General features: G+C 34.8%; 1 protein-coding gene across 2 annotated transcripts in view; it reads right to left on the bottom strand.

Annotated features, from left to right (window-relative positions):
* LOC129234633 (brain-specific angiogenesis inhibitor 1-associated protein 2-like) overlaps positions 1–22,853 on the bottom strand; it is a 155,859-nt gene that overhangs the window by 8,668 nt on the left and 124,338 nt on the right. For both annotated transcript variants that reach the window (XM_054868666.1, XM_054868665.1), the window contains exons 8-12: positions 22,400–22,486; positions 10,763–10,870; positions 10,442–10,673; positions 4,397–4,583; positions 533–604 (exon numbers count right to left, since the gene is read on the bottom strand). In XM_054868666.1, coding sequence (XP_054724641.1) covers positions 533–604; positions 4,397–4,583; positions 10,442–10,673; positions 10,763–10,870; positions 22,400–22,486 — 686 coding nt within the window. The remainder of the gene's footprint in view (positions 1–532; positions 605–4,396; positions 4,584–10,441; positions 10,674–10,762; positions 10,871–22,399; positions 22,487–22,853) is intronic.

Consider the following 22,853-nt stretch of genomic DNA (forward strand, 5'->3'; position numbering starts at 1 on the left):
CATATCTAGTCGAAGTATCAGCTGAATCATTTTATTAAAAACTCTTTATATGCTTCAATACATTTAAAAGTAATAAAATTAATGATTTAAACTAAGTAAAGAGTATTAGCACAGTGTGGCAAAAATGACTTTATCTATGAAACGTCAATAACAATAATACAAAACAAAATGTTAAAAAATAAAAAGTATATACACATTTTTATTTCAGTCTTAAAAACAGAAATGCAAAACTTTTAATTATTTTCAGTCGCTGAAAATGTTAGAATGACTGGAAAGTTATACGCGCGTTATTTTAGTCTTGTTAGTTAAAGGGAAACCCTAATAAGAAATAAGGAGTTTTTGAAGCTGGCACCCAAAAGATTCCAAAGCCACTATAAGCAAAGAGGTTAATCTAAATGTACAGGTAAAAAGCAAAAACAGTTATCCTGAGCTCTTGAACATCGTTTAGCGAGGTTAGTGAGCTAAGGAACACTTAAGAAAACACTAAGAAAGTATTTTAGTTAGTATAAATGATTTAATTGACACGACTTACTTGTTCTCCATTGGATGAACATTAGGACCATCATCAAGAACAGCCGTATATGCAATAGGGAACCAACCTCTCCTGTCGAAGAATAAAAATTGTACAGACATATCTGTTATGAGTATTGGCTAATAACGATTTTCACTATATCAAGAAGTGATAAACAATGGAGCCGGTGCATCCCCAGAAATATAAATATATACATTAACGCTACTTTGAACGCAAACCTAAGTTCATTTTTAATTATATTATATTTGGAAATTTAAGTTTATTAATACGGGAAGGCTCTTTACTGAAGATCTGCGATGTGACTCTGACTATGGAACATGAAATGCTTACAATTTTTCTTTATTATTATTTATTTATTTATTTGCAACGTGAACACTTTTTTGAGATGAGGCTAATAGAAGTGAGTCCTATAATCTGGTTTTATGCGGAAAAAATGAAAAAAAAAAAGTAAAACAGAAGAAAATCGATATTGCTGATTTAAATTTTTTTTATGGGAGAGACTCCCATAGATTTACTCCCAAGAGACATTCAACTTGCTCTAAATGCAGATGATATTCAACTGCGCACCTCTGTAGCCTCTCAAGAGAATGTTAATTTCTAATGTAACGCTTTCCTTAAAAAAAATATTAATTCTTCAATAAAAACAAAAACCGACTGCGTAAAAAAACAAAAAACTAAAAAGAAAAAAAATATAAGCCCAGTAGTTTAGACTATTATTAAGTACTACTGAATAGCTACACCATTGAAATAGTTTTATAATCAATATATACATTACCGCTACGTAGAGTTATATGTAGAGTTGTGTGTGTATATATATATATATATATATATATATATATATAAGAAAAATCATAAATTCTGAAGCAGAATAGAAGGATCAACAGTCGGGACCCATTCCTTTTTAATTAATCAAGGAACCCCTTAAATTTTGAATAGACCCCGACTGTTGGTCCTTCTATTCTGCTTTTGAACGTATGATTTGTCTTACGCGTGCATCGATTATAAAACTATTTCAATGGTGTACTTATTCAGTAGTACTTAATAAAGTTTTAAACTACTGGGCTTATAATTTTTTCTTTTTCAGTTCTTTGTTTTTTTAAGCAGTCAGTTTTGTTTTTATTGAAAAATTATTTTTTTATTTTACACTTTTTAGTTAATTTTCATTGATTCAGTTACTATGAGCATAAGACGGTAAATTTCGCAATCTTGTCGTTTTATTGAGAGAGTTTATATCGTGAGGATTATTAAGTAACTTGCGGTGGTCTAAACTACTGATTATTAGTCCCTCTAGGGACTAACTCGGTTTAAAACTACATATCCTTGACTTTTAGCAAAAATGCTCGAGTAAAGTCAAGCACAGCTATATAAACAGCCTGCATGATATCGCGAGATGGGAAATGTCCGTAGGTCAAATCTTTCTCGTAAAACTAAAAAAGCCCGTCAAGAAAGTACACGCCACGAAACTCAGTCCCCTGACTCATTACAAAAACAAATGCAACATGTTAAGAGATGAAAATCGAATTAGTAGATTAAGTAAACAAAAAATTGAGGCAGTGAAAACGCTACCGCATTTGTCGCACACTGTGTCGCACACAGGTAGTGTGCGACACGATCCAGAGCTGACAATATGTCGACTGCTTGTTGATATAATGAATTTTGATTACTGTCATGTGTTTAGTGACACTCCCATGGTTAAGACAATTCGATTGACGTAGGAATCATCAAAATTGGTCAATCATTTAGCCTCTACAACGCCACATAGGAACATACATACATACATACATAGACTCAAACCTATTACCCTCCTTTGCGCCGCGCACGTGCAGTCGAGTAAAAATAATGGCGGGAAAAGGTGGTCATATTTGAACTCAGGGGTCACATTACGTAAGAATTAACAAGAACTATGTCAGAAGCATATTGAAGAGATTTTATTTATTTATTTATTTATTTTTTGCCGCGCAGTGTGAATTCTGAAAGGTAAGAGCTATAGTCATCAAAGTGGGGTCGAGATGTACTAAAGTTGTCCTGCGCTGCGTGACGAAATTTCGTACAACGCCACATGGCCACAAAGTTCTCAGTTAGTGTTTATCTCAAAAACGGTACGAGATACGAGAAAAAAGTCAACTACAAAGTTGCTTTGAATCATCAAATTAAGAAAGAAAACACATTTTCCACACAGTAATATTGAAAACTGCGGGAGTAAAATATATTCCAGCTACAAATCGTCAAGTATGGTGGTTACGTAGAATGACCTCCACGTTCAACCTGACCTGAACACTTGTACTTTTTTTTGGTAAGAATACATCACAGAGCGAGCACACATCCACCGCGCGAGCTTGACATTGCAGGAACTTTGCATTCGGTGAGCTTATGCCAGCATGTTACCTGCCACACTGTACAATGTTCAGCAGGAAGAGCAGCCCCGTGTTCAGATGCGTATTTGTGCCGAAATACACCATTTTGAGTATTGTAGATAGTTGAAGCTCAATCCCGGTAAGTGCAGTTTGTTCAACATAATTAAACAAAGGTACATTTTAAACCTACTATTTTTCACATTACTGTGGGGAAGAAGTCTTTTCATTCTTTATTCGATGATGTAAAACAACTTTGTAGTTTACATTTTTCCCCGAGTTTCGTACCGTATCTGAGATAGGAAAGCTAATTTCGAATTTTGTCGCCAGATCGCTCTTTAAGCATCTTCATTGTGCAGAGCATAGCAGTTTTCTTGTGCCTAGACCCCACTTTTATGACTAAAGCTCTTGCCATAAAAAAAATATGGGGGCGGCAACAGATTTCAGCGAACTCCCTGTATGTTTGAGGTCCAATAGAACATGGCTTCAAGAGAAATAGCCTTATTTGCCTTGTTAAGGGTTACAGGAGGAGACAATTTGAAACAGTGAGAAGCAAAGTGGCGTTAAGTATCAATATTAAAAAATTGCAGACGACTGGTACAAATGATCTGGTACTCTCTTTTGTTCGGGGGCAAGAGATTGTATTAGTAGCCTTGGAAGGTGTAATATACAGCAGCTGTTCTCAGTCTGGGGCGATCGCCCCCAAAGGGCAATTTGAATTCTCAGAGGGACGATAGGGGGCGATGAAAATTTAAAAGACAAAATAAAAATAATTATTGAGTACGAAACTGATTGCTAAGAGTTCAGCACAAAGCGGAATCACAAGTTGAAAAGAAACAAATTCAAGTGCAGGAGCTTCCTCCTCAAACCCTTTTGAACCTTAAGGAAGCATTTCATCATTCATCGCCAAGTTTATAATTTTTTTTTTATTTTTAAAGATCAGTGGTTTTAATTCTTCCAGATTCCAATTTAAAAAAGAAAATTAGTTCTTGAAAAATGTACTGTTTTTGAAAAGTACATCAATGATCTTCGTTAAGTATTTTCCTTCAAATACTAATCAGTTTGTTTTGAAAAGAAAGGAAAAAAGAACTTTAAAAAGGTACTTTTATTTTGTTGGTTTAAAAGTGATTAAATGAAATTGCTTTATTACATATATTTTACTTCAAATTAGTGATTTATGTTTCAGTAATATCAATGTTTATCAGCGCCAACTTATGGTTTTTTCAAGGAAGAACGGGGGAGGTGGCGACGGGTGTCAGACATCCTCTAGAAGGGGGGCCGGTGGACTCAAAAAGGTTGGGAACCACTGTACAGCATGATTTAGAAAATCATTACAGTGAAAGCTTAATAAGGGTTTATTCTTTGCACGAGTTTGACTCAAAACTTGATTCACGCCCACTTATATCCTTTTGCTTCTCACTGTTTTATTTGTCCAATCAGTCAACATAAATTATAATGATAAAAAGAAAGGTTTGGGTATGGAGAGAGAGGGAGGGAGGGAGGGACATCTCACCGATGATTGCGAGTATTTTCACCATACTGCCAGCCCTTGTTTCTGTCACCAATCAGAACAATTATGTCCCCCTCATGAAAGCTCAGCTGATGCTCTCCGCTCGACAAATACGAATACAGCGCTCGAACACGTGAATGTCCGGTTTTCGAGTCCGGCTCAGCCAGGCTTTTTGGACGTAGAGTTATACCTGGAAATAGATCCACACAAGTTCTATAACAGACAAATATTTATATACAGGGTGGTTATAAAATAACATGAGGTGTTCAGAGCCCTCTAGCAAGTGAAGTATTGGACGAAACATTGCCAATTTTCATGGGCGTACATAGCAGACCATGGGATTTCGATTTCTGCAATGAAAAAAAATAGTACCAAAATTCACAACCGGGGGATTTTGACGCTGCAAAAGTGTATTACTTGCGAATACTAAAGAATTAAATGCTAGAAAAATTCAGCACACATCACGTTTTTAACTACAAATGTTTGTTGCTTTCAAATATGGTTCATTAAAACCAACAAATTTCAATTCTTAACAAGAGAATAATAATACCAAAAGTCGTCAGGAAGAAATTTTGGCACGGAAGTAAGGATTTCTTCTTGAGTAATATTCATATAAGATGGTGCACCACCCCACGTTGAGCATTAGGTACAGAGGGTATGGCGACAACATTTCTTTGATAGCAGATTTATTGGTCATGCATTTCTTACGGTATGGCCACCGTGGATGCCCTATTTTTCACCTTGTGACGTCCCGCCATGGGGATTTCTCAATGGTGATGTGTTTCTACGACATGTTCTCGATGTCTAAACTTTGGAAACTCTAATAACATTGCAGTTAGGGGAAATTAATCCCTCTCCCCCCCCCCCGGATGTGTGGAAAATATTGTGCATTGTATGCAGTACATGGAAAGTACCTCGATGTTGGTGATATTGAACCTTATTTGTTAGTAAAAATTATATTTTGGTAAATTCATGCATATTTTGGCAGTTAGCATTTAATCCTTCAATATTCACAATAATACACCTTTTCAACGCCAAAATTTCCCCTGGTGATGATTTTTTGTACTATTTTTTTATTTCAGAAATCGAAATCCCATGGTCTACTGCGTACGCTCATGAAATTTGGCAATGTTTCGTCCAATACTTCACTTGCTAGAGAGTTCTTAACAGCATTGTGGCGGATTGAAATTTTTATGATGGAGAGCAAAGTATACAAAAAACGCTCCGTAGTATAAATAAAGTAAACAAAAATTCAAACAAAGTCATACATATTAAAATGACATGAGATTTTCTATCATTGAAAAGATCACTTTCCAGTAATTCTTCCAGGGTGCTTTTATAGATTTAACTCTTGAATACCATCTCTGTTGATGTGACAGTATTTTTTGGTGTGGGATGTTTTTCAAAAATAGCATATCTTTAGAAAACATTTCTATGAAGCATATAATACATCTAGTTGATGCTAAAATTTGTTTCTCGTACAAGGAACAATTACTAGCTAAACAATGAGCGTAAAAATTTATGTAAAATGACATGGAGTTTACGCGTAAAAATTGCGCAGTCTCAATACTGTAGGGGCATCTCATACAAATTGCACCATAATAACATACGCTACACAATTTTGAAATATTTAACCCATATGAAGAGATTGCTTCTTGAATTAAGGCAAATAATTATTTTCTATCTGTTTTTCTGTTCTGAAAAGGCATGTAAATGAATTTCCAAGTTTTCTAAATCGCATTTACCCACTTATAATTCTTAGTGAAAAATTTGGGGATGCAACCGCTTCTCTTCCCCCCCCCCCCCTCCTATTTGCCGCCCCTGTATCGACATTAGACGGAGAATCTTAACACTCATATGGCGAAAGATCGAATACTTCCGGTGAAAGTCGGCAGAATATAACAGACAACACAACACAAATTTAAATGCGGTATTAGTTATCTTTTTTAATAATACACAATTCGTTTTTTTCCCTTAATGTATTCTAATACTAATGGTTCATATTTCCATTAGAAACGTCTGATGTCACATAAATTAAATATATTACTGTTTTTGTTACTGATTTATTATATCCTTTTTCCTACATTTAATGTTTGCCAACAACAAATTTTCTAAATTAACGCCCTTTATGAAATATATAGCAACAAAACAAGTGTTTAATCCTCTTTTTTGGAAAATTCCGAAACAGGTATTTCGGTGTCAGTTTCATAAAAATACCAAATATCGGAAATTGCGCAATGTACATCTGGACCGGTATTGAAACCACTAGGGAGAAAAATTAAATTATTAAAAACTATTAAAATGTAAAAATAGCAGTAAAATACGTGTTCATAAATCTGTTACATAAACTAAAATTCTTCACGGCCAAATGTTATTTTAGCGCATTAGATCAAGGACGAAGAAAAGTTCATAATTCTAACAGCGAAAAACAATACCCTACAACCTACACATGCTATCGTAAATAGCTTTTGCTTTTGGGTCAGACGACCATGACTTCTCCATAAATGTCTTTATTTATAAATCCCAATTATTCGGAGCGCACGTGCGTAGCTACGACAGTGGTGATCACATTAAAATAAGTGTCTGGTAATGAAATTAACTAATTACTTACCATGAAGGTTTGAAAATATTTTCTGCACTGCCCTTTGGGACGTTACATTACTTGACTGCTCAATTAAGGGATTTTGCGGACGTGTTTTGCTAATACAGCCTTTGTTACTTTTTTTGCATCAAAAATAGAGACTTATTTTTTTAATTAAAAGAATTGTGTGCAAACGAAATATTAAATTACGATGGAAACTTTTCATAAAATAATTATTTATTTTTAATGCATTTTTTATAGTAATAATTAAAAATGAATTCTACCTCAAAGGGTGACAATAGTCAATTTATGTCGAATTTATACAGTTTATCATGGGTAGGCTGAAGAAGATTAAATATAAAACTGGTTATGGGTTCTCTCCGTTGAAAATATAATACTTGTACACTAACCTCGTTCGAGTTATTAAAAAAAATACCCTAACGAATTTGCAAAAGGTGCGAGTACAATTTTCTTCATTTCGTGTTCTTTCTCCAATGATTATTTTTTATGAGCATTGAAATCATAAGAATTCTGCGTGCTTTGAAGCTCTCAATGAGGTTGTTTTCCATTTTTCGAAAATATTTTTTATGTATCGTGAGCATTTCGAATAACTCATTTCTGAAAACTATAAATTTGGGACTTTATCGAAAAGAAAATTTATATTTGTTCGATTGCAGCATGTCACAGCCCTTAGAAAGACGCACAAGTTCAACGTAACCCGAAATTCGAGAGGTACCTTTAACACCCCTTAGTCGTCATTTTAAGTTGTTTTCTAAAACTCTTTTCATGATTTTTAAAGACTTATATTGCGACATGTTTTTGCCAAGACAGGTTAGACTGCGGCAAATAAAAGAAATGAATAACATTTTCCTAAGGTTGTTATGCACCTGGGACAAGAAATTGAACCTTTATTCCCATATATGTAAACATTGAGTGAGCATCCATCATTTGTGACGCTGCACGAAACCACACCTTATTTTAGAATTTAGACTTAAATAATAATAATAATTAAAAATTAAATACTGGGAAAATTAAAGTACTTTCTAGCTCCAAGTTATTATTTTTGAAAATACGGGGATTGAAGTTAGAACTTTTGACTGAAATTAACAACCTCAATGCAAAGTTCAAGTAATTCACTCTAAATCTGCCCTATAACGAGAAGAACCAAGAATGTATCGATTTATAATGAGACAAAAAGGAGCCAAAAATCAAAACTTGAGCTGTATCTCTAAAATACAAGAAAAATTGTCAAACATTTAGCGTTAAATAAGCTTAAAATGAAAAATTAACGCAAACAAAAGTTGGTTATTTTATTCATAAACTAGTGGTACCCGCACGGTTTTGCCCGTAGTAGAAAATTAAAAGGTCTTTTGGTTCGCCTATATATTTACAAATAATGTACGGTGAATTTTCTCGCCAATTGGCTTGTACCCATGTTACGGTTCCACGTTATGATAATTTCGTAATTTACTCGTCCATCTTATGATATTTTTCTTCTTAAAATTGGATTGGAAAAAGAACCACATCGAATTTTTGAAAAATCGCTTCGAGGTGCGTGCCCCCATGGTACAAACTAACTTTGTGCCAAATTTCATGAAAATCGGCCGAACGGTCTAGGCGCTATGCGCGTCACAGAGATCCTGACAGACAGAGATCCGGACAGACAGAGGGACATTCAGCTTTATTATTAGTAAAAAGAAAAGATGTCTAAAATTACTAAAACGTATGAAAACTAATAATGCCAAATTCAAGAAATTTTTTTCAATATCATAACCTCAAACTGGGTCTCTGCAGTTCAAAAAAGATGAGATATTTTTATGATAATTTACCTTACACTGTTTTATTTGACACAAGAAAATAAAATTCCATCAAAACGAAGAAACGTATTAATCGCAGAAAATATTAATTTTTATATTCTTACCAATAACAATATACTGTTTCTCTTTCACAGCTTGCAAACAATCCTTCAATTCACGTAGCCTTTTAAAAAGCACTTGTTAAAATTACAACCAGTTTGTGCAATGCCATTCCTTTTAGGACTCGATCCCTGAACAGCAATGAAACATATGACGAAGATCAATGATGTTGGAAACATCACTTACTCTAACAGGCTGCCGTTCAATAAACTGAACGCTGATGCACGAAGATCCGATATATTAAATGAAATGACATTTATAGCAAAGTGATAGATGATACATGAGACTTGTTTCTGAAAATGAAAATTCTTTATATAGATACTTCAATTTTTCCATCAATATAGAGTATATATTTGCTGTCAACTTCGTCTGTTTATAAGTGTCTTTTTACACTAATGGCTCACAGTTAGCCACAGCACAGTTACTTTAATTTAAGCAATCATTTTACTAATAAATTGGAGTATACGATCGGAATTCCCAGATGTGTGAGATAAGATCGCATAGTCGCTAATATTTAAATGAATGAAGATGACGCGTCTAAAAAATGAAAAAAAAAAAGGTTACGTCATTGAAAATAACAAAATATTTACTATCTAAAATATCGTTCTAAAATTTGACATAATTAGAGAGAAAGGGAGAAATCGAAGCCCGTTTGCACCAAGTAGTATGCAGTAAAACCTGTAAATTTGACTACCCTTGGTTAATTGACCACCTGTCTAAGTTGAATACTAAAGTACCGCAAAAATCTTCACAGTCAAAAATCTCCAGCGACAAAACCTATAATCCTCAGTTTTCAATACAGTAAGTGTTCACCTCGCTAACGTTTGTTCTTTCCTTTTTTCTAATGTTTTGATGCTGTAAAAATTTTACTTGGCTTTACGCTCAAAGGTGGGAAGAGGTGGAGAAAAGGTCTCTTAAACCTTTCTCTGCTATGACATTCAGTGGCACAGCGAGGGGGGGGGGGGGGGTTAAAACAACCCCGGAGCCATTGATTTTAACATCAAATCAAATTCTAGTACAGTAGTTTATGCATATGAAAGGGCTGTTTTGATCAGAAAAAAACCCTTCAGAAGGCATTTTTCATTTAAAAAATCCCATTCAAAAGGCATTTTTAATCGAAAAACGTTAATTTTGGTCACAAAAACTCACTCCAGGAGGTATTTCTGACTGCGTTAGTGATGTCATTAAAAAGATTTCAACAATGCCTCCCTCTAGTTTTGGCAACTTTAAGTACACATTAAGAGAAAAAGTTTTAACCTCTCTTTTTTTCTTCCTGGCCCCCTTCATCGCCCGGGCTGCATTGCTTCTATGAAAAAAAAATATAGTGAACTTTTACTTGGTTTTTAGCTACTCTTAATGAAAAAATTAAAAGCAATAACCATAACATATTCCAAAGGGAATATGTGAGAGCTTTAAAGCTCACTTAACAAGGCACCAAGATCCTTTATCTCATGTTAATACTCCACAGGCAAGTTTAAACAACCTCAAACCGGAAAGTTTTCCCTGGTACACTTTATCCAAATGCATACAAAAATACGAGACAGTACCCACCATAATCATTGGATATGAGACTAGCGTTGGAAGAGGCAATGTTGAAGTCCGACTTTGCTCTTATGAGGGGTCTAGGGAAGGTGTCGTTGGGGGCTTCTCTCAGATCGACGCAGCTAGCGTCGATGCTCCTCGTTTTCCTCAGCGTGGTGGCTAAGTGTGGAGATGGCACATAAAGGGAGTTGGCCATGGGATGACTGTCTAGGATATTGGCACTCGCGTACTCACTGCAACTCTGCAACAAATGGACAGAAGATCAAACAAATAGAGGAGATGCATTCTTTTCTGATTCAGGCAAAGAAATCGATGAAATTTCGTTCGTACCTTGTAGTGGTTTGTTGGAAACAACTTGTCGATAGGATCTGGCAGGCACTCTCTACTCCGAGCTACCTCTTCCCACTCCTCCAGGTTATGCTGCAGCAAATTTTGCCCCTGAGAAAGATAATGTACTTCGAACTTTAAGAAATTTTTTTAGGTCAATATTACTAGATAAAAATGGTTAGCGTGTTATTTTTTTTTTCATGTATCATTTGAATGTTTTTTTTTCTTGATAAAAATGAAATTTATTCAAATTTTAAGTTAACTAGGGGGATTCAGCTTCGACTCGCTTCGTTCGCTGGTTGGTGTACACTGCCTTTGGCGTGATTTCATGGTCATCGCCCCCGCCGCCTTGCCGAAAAATATTAAATTAGCTAAAGAATGTTAATTGATATTTTGAATGATGTATCTGCTGGTTAAAGTCGTAAAAAGGTAAGACCGAGCAAAATGAATGTAGATATGTGTGTATATGTTACCATTAAAGTATGAAATCCGTTATTTTATAGAATACCTAGTTATTTCATGGAGTAACTGATCTTGTCCGTTAAATTGTAAAACTCTCTTATATTTCATGGTTTAACTAGTTATTTCATAGAATAACGATCTGCAGCCTGTTAAAATGTAAATTAATCTACATCATATATCTAGCACGACAAATACATTTACCTTCCACCACTACTGCATTTATGAACTATTCCAGGATATAGGGAGAGAACTTGTTTAGCGTGTTGGCCCCAGTTCATTCCGGTTAATTGATTGCTTACACGCACATTGCCATAAATATCATTTACACGCTGCACAAATTGGATAAATTGCTTCTTTTTCATTTTAATTGTCTATCAGTTGTTATTTATAGCACACCTAGTTATTTCATTTTAGATAAATTGTTTATTTTACACTTTAACTGGCTCTCATTAGTTAATTTATAGAATACCTAGTTATTTCATAGAATAATTAGTTAAAATGTCAAATTAATAACATATTACACACTTTAACGGACATTATCATTTATTTCATGGAATAACTAGGTATTCTATAAAATAACTGCATTACTTATTTTAACGGTAACATATACATTATATGTGTTTGTGCGCTTGACATTATAAGGTGTATAACACAGCTGTGTCACTTAAATTATTATATAATGTCTTACACCACTTCTCTGAGGATGGAACCCCACTTTGCACCCATTAAACCGTAACCTTCGTCAACTTGAGGCGGTCTCAAATAGATCAAACGAAAATTAGAACCAACAAGCCAAAAAAAGCAGGCAAAACAAAAAATATGCAGTTTTACAATTTTTCCCAAACATTTTCCATAATAAACTGTATAGCAAACGTTATGAGCAATTGTTTCAGAAAACGTTCCTCTTAAAGACAACTTTAACTTTGCAGTGACTCAAAAAGAAACTCACTGAGAAACAAATTTTATGCACATATTTTACATTAAAAATATTGGTGAAAACACGTTTTACGTTTCCGTGTTGAATGACTTACAAATTCAACGCATTCTGCTATTCTTAGTCACCGAAAACCCAAAAGAAAAAGACTGTTTTATCGTTACCTTTTTTCCAACCTTATAAAATATTCATAAGCAAGTTTAAACTCTCAAGGAAAATGAATTTCGTTCTTCCAACATAAACAAGCCTCGAACTTTTTCTAAGAAACAAAACTAAACACTGAAGTCAGTGTTTCATGTCCATGCGCATAAAAATGAGGCGGAGGAGATAAAAAAATTAGAATTAATTGAAAGGTCAGTAAAATAAAAAAGGAAATTTAAAAAATAAAGAAAAACTTTTTTTTTTCAATGGGGCAGTTTTATTAGGTTTTCTCTTATTTGTCTTATTTTGCAGGGCTTACAAATCACAAGCGGACATTGGCTTAATATGATGCGTTTTTCTCAGAAAAGGATTGCCCTGTGTTCTAAAATTATATTTTCGAACCTCATCGGTTCATTTTCCGTACACAGTGGCAAACGTCTCTGCTCATACATGTAGCCAGAGCTGAGTTACAATTGCAAACAGATTTAAGTATTTTTTCAGATAAAAAACTCTTCTTAAATACTTAAAATGGAAGAGATTCCCATTTAATCATCGCCATCAAAATTTATTAGATAACATTTTCCAATACCAGTTAAAGAAATTTCATCATGAATAACTCATAAAGGCTGACTCGAGCCGCTATATAAGACAGAGCGACGCATCAGCTAAGTTTAGCCATTTTGGATCGAGTTTTTCATTGTTGCGGAGCTAGGGTTACCGGAGCAAAATTTCGGGTTTTGTCAAATTGACCAAAAAATCTATTTCATTTAATAAACAATTCACTTGTCGCAAATAATTTCTCCCCGCAATTAAAAACCACCAAGCGCAATAACTCGCCATTAAAGACAACCACACAAACTCGCGCTCCGATCCAAAATGGATAATATGTAGTAATTTGATGTGTCGACTCGCCTATATAGAGGGCTTAGCTTTGACTATCATGGCAGATACAAATTAGTTTTTTCTACTGAACTGTCATATGGCTATTGGCTACATGTGTTGGTCATTGCAGACTATCATGGGATACAAAGCTTTATCATTGAATTTCTCAAATTATTTCCAATTTATTGGCTATTATTAACTTTGATGAACAACTTCGAATCACACTTTTTTGTCATTTGTCTGCTTCATTACTGCTCGGGATTTTTTTTAACATTTTAAAACATCTCAACCTTTAAAAAACGTTGGTGATATATGCTTATTTTGCATTTTTTCTAATACTGCAAATAGGTTAAAAATCCACAAAAAGCATGTTTTGTTTTTTTGTTCTTTCAGACTAGAGTGATTCGCTTAACCTTTTAAAAACCATTATAGAACATACATAGAGGAATGTGGGGCAAAAAAATGGTCAAGATGACTGAGTTTTTTCAACATCAACAAATCGGAAATTTGTTTTGAAAATTACAGTATACACAGAAAGAACATTGTAATTGATAATAAAACTTGCGTTGAAACAGTATTTATTTTTGGCAGTTAATTTGAGTCTCCAAAAATAGTCATAATTTGAGTCATAAAAGGTTGAATGAATAAATGAAAAGATAATGAAACAATAAATGAATAATTAAATGAATAAATCAATTAGTATGTGAAGAAAAATAAATGAGCAAGTAAAAGAATGAATAAAGAAAATAAATGAATGAATAAATAAGTGATTTTATAAATGAAGGAATGTAAATAAAATAATCAATAACGAAAGTGATTTATATTAAATGATTGAGTGAGTAAATGAAAAAAACTATTTCACTTTGCCCCATCCACTTTGCCCTGCATGTACTTGACTAATTGTACAATTTATTTTAAATACAAATGAGCTTAATATTAACTAAATTAATACTGCATTGAATATTAGGAGGTCTCAGTTAATATTTAAAATGTTAATAACAAGAACTTAATCATTTTATAGTAATTTTTTACTTACAACAAAATATTACAATATGAGTACCAATTTTTGTAAACTGCCTGTATTACCAAATGCTTTAATCTTCTGCTGTATTTTTTTCTGACTGTAATAGAGTACATAAATAATACCAGATAGGTGGAGTAAAGTAAATATTTCACTATTTCACTTTGCCCCGCTTGTTCACTTTACCCGATGTTCCCTAAGTTTATTTAAAAATAATAAACTACAAATAACTTATAAAATATTTTTTTCACGCTATTAAAACACCAGAATCTTAATATTAGCCACAAAAAATAGCTACTGTTGGGAAAATAAATTTTCATTGTTTTCTTTCTTTTTGAAAGCACCGCAAACTTCCAATATTTTACTTCAGACTGCTAGGGTTGAGAACGATTATACAACACACGCTTTTCCGAACTATTTACCAACAAAAAAACTTAAGACTAATGTTAATTATAAGACAACTAAAACCCAAGTAAGATATATAACTCAGTAATAATATAATAACGCTTTTGAAGGAACAGTTTTGATGATGAAGAGTTGCAGCAGTGTCACTAGGCAATAAACAACATTTCTTTTCGGATTTTACATAGGATTTCAAAGAAGTAACCATCATATTTCTTTTCTTTTTTTTAATGATAATTTCGACGCATGAATTTCTCTTGCAAGAAAATGGCGCAGATGCTAACCACATCGTAAATCAAACTGAGCCCAAATAATAGTTATAAAAGAGTATTTAATAAAACTGCTAATTTAAAAAACATATTTACAGGAAGTTTAAAGTGGAATAGTTCAAAGGGGCAACATATGTTCCATCAATATGGGTTGACTTAAAGTCACATCGAATTCTAACACATCGTTCAACGTGGTTAAGTGGCAACTAATGCGCTTTCAGTTTATTGGTAGGGGGCAAGGGCGCCCATATAGAGGGGCAAGGGGAGGCTCGAGCCCCCCCCCCCTTAGAAATTAGAATTTCCTCTCTTTTAATACTTTTTCTTTGCAAAAATTTAAAAATATTTTTTCTCCAGCCATTAATGAATAAGTTATTAAAAATGTCAAATTTTAATGACTTTAATCTGTCCTGAAATTGGTTTTCATGTTGAAAATATCATGCTAAATCATGGTTAAAATATCTGAGCCCCCCGTTACAATTTTGCATATGGGCGCCCATGGTAGGAGGCGTCGAAGTACTGTTGCCATCACAATTATATACTTTTCTACACACTCTTAAGCAATAAAACCATTTATAGATTCATAATTGCAATGAGTAAACAGAAATCTTGTAGCTTTACTTTAAATATGAGAACATCTTACGCCTACCTCTCCCCTACTCATTATTTTCGTTTGTGGAAACTTATTTTGAGAATTTTGGATCCAGGAGTAATTAGTGCTTCTAATCTTGAACCATTGCATAAAGTCTTCTTTTCGAAACTTCCCCTTACTTGACGGATTCAAGTTTCTCTCATCAATTATTTTACAAACAGAAAATAAAGCGGCATTTGTTACGATGTAGCTCGATTACGAAAATAAGCGAGCTCCAAAAGTAAGTTTATAAGAATAAAAACGGAATTTCGGAAAACGCATATCACACAAGACTGTTCAAATTGGATATTTCATACTACTTTTTCGGAAGAAATAATACAACATAAAAGGCTCAAAAAAAAAATAACAATAAAAATAAAAGAAAACCCAAAATAATTGAAACATTCTTTAATTTTGTCGTAAAAGTGCCATCTATTTCGAAATAGTAATAATAAAATTTTATAATACAGGACTTCCCAAACTTTATAGCCAGCAGACCCCTTTCATGGACCAATGTTCAGCGCAGACCCCTGTCATTAGAGTGTATAGATACTTGTAGTTATTAGATAAATGAACTTAATTAAATTAACCGTTACTAGTTAGGCGGTAATTTCACTATTTAAAGAAAAAGGGTTGATAGTTTACAATGCTTAGCTTTAATTACAAATTCTGGAGTGCAAAAATTAAGTTGAACAAACAGAAAATTTTCAACGATTGGTATTTTTTATTTTCCAGCCAAAAAAGAGAGGAAGCATGAAGTGACAAAAATTGTGAAATCTTAGTAAACAGGTAAAATTTGCTCCAGACAAATTATTTTTTCAGGGTTTGGTGAAAAATACAGTTTAACATAGTTTCTAAAATTCTGATTTGGTAATGTTCTGAAAAAAGTAACCACCTAAGTATTTCTTTTTTAGTCGGACTTGTCAGACCCTCGCGGTAAGTATCCTGAAAAGTAGATTTCAAAGTTCAGTTTTAATTTATGTCTATTTGTCTATCAAACATTCATATTCAAATGAAGATAGACTGCACTGTTTCGACGAAGTAGAAAACGGTTCGATCACCTATGCATGAACTTACAACATAGACTTCTTTTCTTCAAAAGTCAAAATTTCAAATGCAAAATTTAAGAATTATTTAATGTTCCTAAAACTTTTTTTTTTTTTCGAAGTTATCCTCGGACCCCCTACTGAGGTTTACCCAAAGTTAACCAACCAGACCCAAAGTTACTTACAAATTCATCAATACAGAATCGATGAATTTGTCCAGACTTTCACTATTTAATTCTTTTTTTTTTTAGAATTAATAAACTGAGAACACAACCTAAGAAAAAGAAAAAAAGTCTACTATCTAGTCTCTAACCCGTGTATTTGGGAGTAGGAGTCTAGAGAGTTATCATATACGGGGTGAGTTTTGAGTGCGTATTTCTCCGCTGCTACTGTGCGATGGACGGAAGTATTTTACAGAAATCTACCACTATGATCAGTTTCGTCCAAATTGGTTTCTCGAAGTTTGTGTGCTCCCCTCGATATGTGATAAAACCAATATCTTTCCTTTAAATAACCTACGATTCCTTGCATGGGAATAGAAGACTACTTTTCTGGCGCCATGCTACAGCTAACAGTTTGCGAAATATGCTAGAAGGGGAGGAATTGGGGAGAACTAAACAACCGATTGATGTTCCTTAATGATTAAATGCCAAAGAAAATTTCATCAAAAATCCCTTCTTGGATTTTAGAAGCATAATATCTGTACCTCAGAGCTAGACTAACATACGTCCCACAACCTTTACAGGACAGAGAGGGGGAAAACGTTTGCCGGGTGCATGCAAAGAATAGGACTCTTTTGCGCTCTTTTAACACTGATAAATAGTTACGAAGGATTTTTTTTAGAATTACGTTCATATAACTCGATGCGGAAAAGGATTCTAAAAAAAAAACTAATAATCTTAAAATGTCAATTTTTGAACTTACGCTTGTTATCTCTGAGGTACATACGTATATATATATATATATATATATGAACATGCATTTTCCTGTTTCTCTGTACTGTGCGTTAGTGCAAGCAAGGCAAAATGGTTTTCAGGTTGACATTCCCCCAGAACAATTAGTGTTACGCCATATTACCAATACAAATACTAGGACTCGACCGATGCATCGGCCTGGCCGAAGCATCGGCGCCGATGGTTCAACAAGTTAGCCATCGGCATCGGCATCGGCGGCCGATGCAAACTTGCAGGAAACATCGGCCCATCGGCCTTAAAAACATCGAAAAGCCGATGGAATTGGCCGATGTTTTCGAAAAAAAAATACCTTTTCTGTTTTACTTTTTAATGCAAAAGTAAAGGGCGTTTCTGTTTTGATATAAAATTGTTTACTTAAACTAAAGTATGAATTTCTATTTTAGTCACCCCTGAAAGAGTTTTTAATAACGCATTCAGGTACCAAACAAGTTAATTATTGCGTTGTTTCTTGCGGCTGGATGTACGTATGTATCTCTTATAAGTCATAACACAAAAATGGTAAGCTGTAGAAGGTTAAAATTTCGCATGTGGGGTGTGCGTACGTTCCAGTTGTGCACTTCAATTTTTGTTTTCCATCGGGTGTTCTAAAAAGCCTATTTACTCATTTTTGTGGCCATTAATTACTTATTTCAACACAAAAATATAGCGTCTCAGACTGACGATACACTCTATAACAAAAAAATCGACGCACCAAGAAGGAGTGATCCGATTGAGACGAAAATTGGTGGATAGGAAGACAATGCACAGAATAGTAAATGATTAAATTCTTAGAACAATTGAATAAATTATGTCAGAGTTACAGTGAAAAGTTCAATAAGGTATTGATCCGCCTCTAGCCTAGATACAAGCTGAAGCACGACGTGGGAAACACCGATAAAGCCCCGGAGATTGTCCTGCGGTATTTCCAGTCAAATTCGCTCTAATTGTCGGACGAGGTTACCAACATTCTTTGCCAGTGCAATCGCCATCCCATCATATCCCAGACATGCTCGATGGGGCAGAGATCTGACGATCTGGCAAGTCACGGAAGAGTTTGACAAGCTTTCAGACAGTTCATAGCAGCACATGCTGTATGTTATGTGGCATTCTCCTGCTGAAAACCAAACGAGGGTACTGCGAATGGAACGGTAACAAAACAGGTCTTAGAATGTCGCAGACGTACCACTGTGCAGTAAGTGTACCTCTAACTACAACCAAAGGGGTCCAGATATCAAAGGAAATGGCCCCCCAGACCATAATGCCTTGTTGAGGGCCAGTGTGGCGTGCAAAAGTGAAACCAAGATCCCTCCTCTGCCCTGAGTGTCTCCAAACACGTCTTCGATTATCGTCATGACACAATTTGAAGCGGGATTCGTCGCTAAAGGTTATACATCCCCAGTCGGCACCCTTCCAACCTGATCAAGCCATGCACCACTGTAATCTGGATCGGCAGTGTGTAGGCGTCAGTGGCAGGTGGCGTAATGGTCGGCTCGAGCGTAGATTTCTTTCTCCCAACTGTCTGTAAATGGTCAAGATGGACACTGGTGTTTGGGTTGAATATCTGATGGTTCATAGAGATGAAGAAAGCACTGTGACAGCTGATCGGACAATCAATCTGTCATCACGATCTGTTGTGACCCTAGGTGGACCGCTAACATCCTGACGCTGAACTCTGCCACTTACCACCCATCCTGGCCAGTATCTTCGAATCGCCGCATGCTTCGACGCAAATGACGAGCGATTCTCCAATTTGACCAACCGGCCTCTTTCAACCCAATGATATGACCTCGTTTAAACTCTGACAGTTCCGCGTAATGAGCACGAACCATGTGGCGAGGTATTTTTAAGTTGTTGAAAGGTAATCTGAATCGCAATCAAACCGAAAGTTTTAACAACTGTTGAAGAACTGCTCATCTGCTGGATGCGCAGTTACGATGCGCTAGAGATCAAACAATTCATTCAATGGACACCAAATTTTAATCATTTGCACATCTGGTCAAAACAATCATGCATGAGATGTTGAAACAGGTTTTTGTGTCATTTTGTTAGATTCCTGTTGAACCGACGGTAATTTTTAGAACACTTGCATTGCCCCCTCCCTGTATTTCTGAAATTAAACTCTAGTTGCACTTCCGAGTTGTTTAAAACTAACACCATTCATAAAATTAGAGTTTTTTTTTTAAACTTAATCTATCGTTTAGGAAGAATTTAGAGCATTAATGTACGAAATTGATTGAAGACGTTTTGAATGGTGACATAATTCGGAAATCAAAGGGACTTTTGAATTTTTTCTTCGGAAGTGCTTAAGTCGACTCAGAAACCCTTCCGAGGCGTTGGTGGTACTAAACAAATGAGGCCGAAGTTGGGAACGAAGTTTTTTAATGTTGTGAGTTACTCCGAAATCAGCGGGTAATCTCCCCCCGCCCCTCCCTTGTCGTTTCAAGCATTTCTTAAATATTTAGCGATTATTTATTTTGCTCAAGAAATGTCATTTTGCGTACTTCTCATTCTTGTTTCATCTTTGTTTCGTAATGCGCCATCTTTTTCGCATCATTTATAGCGGTCGATTTTTTTCTATTGTAAGTAACTATTTTCATGTATTTTTATAAAATCAATGAACGAATTATTTTCGTTTTCATCATATTTTTAATGATATGTTATAGAAACGTTTCAAGGATTTTCTATTAAGCAATTTTTTAAATTTCAGCAAATTATTGTTAAATTGAAAAATTTAATTTGAACTTGTTTGTAGTGCTTCACAAAAGATTTTAAACAATCAAATTGTTCGATATCATGTGTGAAAACATCAGATCAAGTAGTATATGCATTCAGTTATTATTGTAACGGATTCGGTGCGACTTCCACTTTCTTGAAATGAAGACACAGTTCTTGATAAAAACACAGGAGTTTTATTTACACTATGTACAGTAGAAATCGTTAACAACTGCTAAATTAATCATCAGCAATTAAGCAAATATCACTCAACACCGTAAACTTAACGGTTACACACGTATTTACTTCCAAATACGAAAACAACACAGCGAAATGCCTCGCTATAAACAGAGCAAATACGCTCTCAGTTCGAAATCTCAATCGACACTCTCCTCTTTATCCAGCGTAACGGTTTATATACACACCGAAAAGAAATCTCTCAAATATTCCACACGCTTCTGGAAAATAGTAGACCGTTATCAAATTTTATCAATGAACAAAAAGGAAATAGGGGATCGTATACTTTAGCCACATGAAAAGGGGTTGTATATTCATTACGGGAAACTATTTACAGGTTACGTTACTACAATAATTACTATTTACAGGATTTGTAACATTATTAACTTGGAGTAAATATCGAGTTTGTTTATTGTAGCTGCGTTTTAAGAACCTCACTCTTTTCATGGCTATTTCTTTTTTCAGTAAAATTTATGTCACTGCTGTTCGTTCTCTATCATCATACAACAGTCAAAAAGAGAAGCATAACTACATCCTATGTACATTGTACGTAGTACGATCCAAAATTTCGGGGACAAGCTGTAAAAAATTCTACCCAGAATAGTTCACATTACCGAAGCACATCCACCTTGAAAGGGTCACCTTGAGGGACTATGTACCAGCGTTCATATAACTTTTGGAAACACTCCTGGAAGCCTTTTTCGCAACCTACTATGATGCAGCTTTATCTTCTCCTGACAGAAGAAAGCGGCGTCCATGCAAATGTTTTTTTGCTGGGTACAAGTAGAGTCATACGGAGCTAAGACCGACGAAACGTTAGGTTATTTGTTTGTCGTATCAGAGCATTGATCAATCAAACCATGCATCCTCAACATAAGAGTTGCCATCTTCCCCACGATGAAGCTAAAGCAGCAGTGGAAGAGTCCTTACAGGAGGTTGTGAAAAATGGCTGCCAGGAGTGCTTCTAAAAGCTATACGAACGTTGGCAGAAGGGCATAGTCGTTCAAGGTGATTATTTTGTAGATAGATGTGCTTCGGTGATGTGAACTATATTCAGGGTAAGGTTTTATACTGCTTGTCATCGAATTTTTAGATCATGCTACGTATGTATGAGTTTTCAACTTACTACTTTATAACGTATCTGAGTGACGCAAATTTTAGCGTATGAAGACATCAGAAGAGAATTTGTGATAATTAACTGAGGAGGTGTTCAAAATGGATATTTTGGTCATCTATATGTTCTTAGGTACATATGCGTGTACAGATGTGCCGAAAAACACTTGTAAAGTTTGAATTGAGTGATCGTAAAATAGAAATTAGGTCGAAATTTGATTTTTTTTTAATTACAAGTCCTTATTCGTAGAAAGGAAGTAAAGTGAAATGAATAAATGATCCTTTAAATCCCTGACAATCTTATCAATTTATTTCCGTTAGATTTCTTTTTGCCATCGGCCAACGGCATCGGCCATCGGCCATCGGCAATCGGCCATTTGGAGGAAAACAATCGGCAATCGGCCATCGGCCATCATTGAACAATCGGCCAACAATCGGCATCGGCCCATCGGCCAAAAAGTGCCATCGGTCGAGCCCTAACAAATACTTTAATGCATATATATAAAAGAAATGTTGTGACTAAACGTCCTCCTACTAAGAGCAAACTCTGGCTGCGGACACTGAAAGAACATGCCCTGGAAAAGAGGAGCCTGCCTGAATATCAGCCCATATTTCACCAATTTAATTCGACCCTAAACACAGTTGCAGAAAACGAAAGTAAAAATAAATAAAATAGATAAAATATTCCAAAACAAAATACAAACGTATCTTTACAATTACATAGCACTTCAATTCATTCGTTCAGTCTTCATTCATCAACAAAAAAGAAACACATAGAATTAGCCGAGAGAAAAGTTTCAACACAACCGTAACTATAGAACTGAAGTAAAAACTAATTACCTGAGAGTGATAAACAAGATTATGCTTCGTAAGAGAGCATTGTCTCTCCAGGACGAAACCGTAACGCCTTCTTTCTTGCGTAATAGCCTGGAAGAAGGGGAGAAAGTATTTGGTGAAAAAAAAGATCAATATATATACGAATGAATGCTGTTTGAAGACGTACAAGAAATTCTCCATTTGCATTTCTCCAGTTTGATAGTTTTTAATCAGTAAATAATTAACTGGACACTAATCTAAATGCGATGACAGAAAAGGTTTCGAAATGGTACCTTTTCGTAGTTAATTATTCATTCAGATTTAAAGTGAATTCTGAGATTTTAGTAATTAACAAAGCTGCTTTACGAGTTCAAACCTGTGGAGTGTTTTTAAGATTTTTTGCAGCAATTATTTAACATTTTGCATAAGTTTAACTGCTGTACTCATTCAAAGAAATATTTTTTTCGGAATTTAAATA

This window comes from Uloborus diversus, chromosome 1 (assembly GCF_026930045.1).
Source record: "Uloborus diversus isolate 005 chromosome 1, Udiv.v.3.1, whole genome shotgun sequence".
In the NCBI taxonomy this organism is placed as follows: Eukaryota; Metazoa; Arthropoda; class Arachnida; order Araneae; family Uloboridae; genus Uloborus; species Uloborus diversus.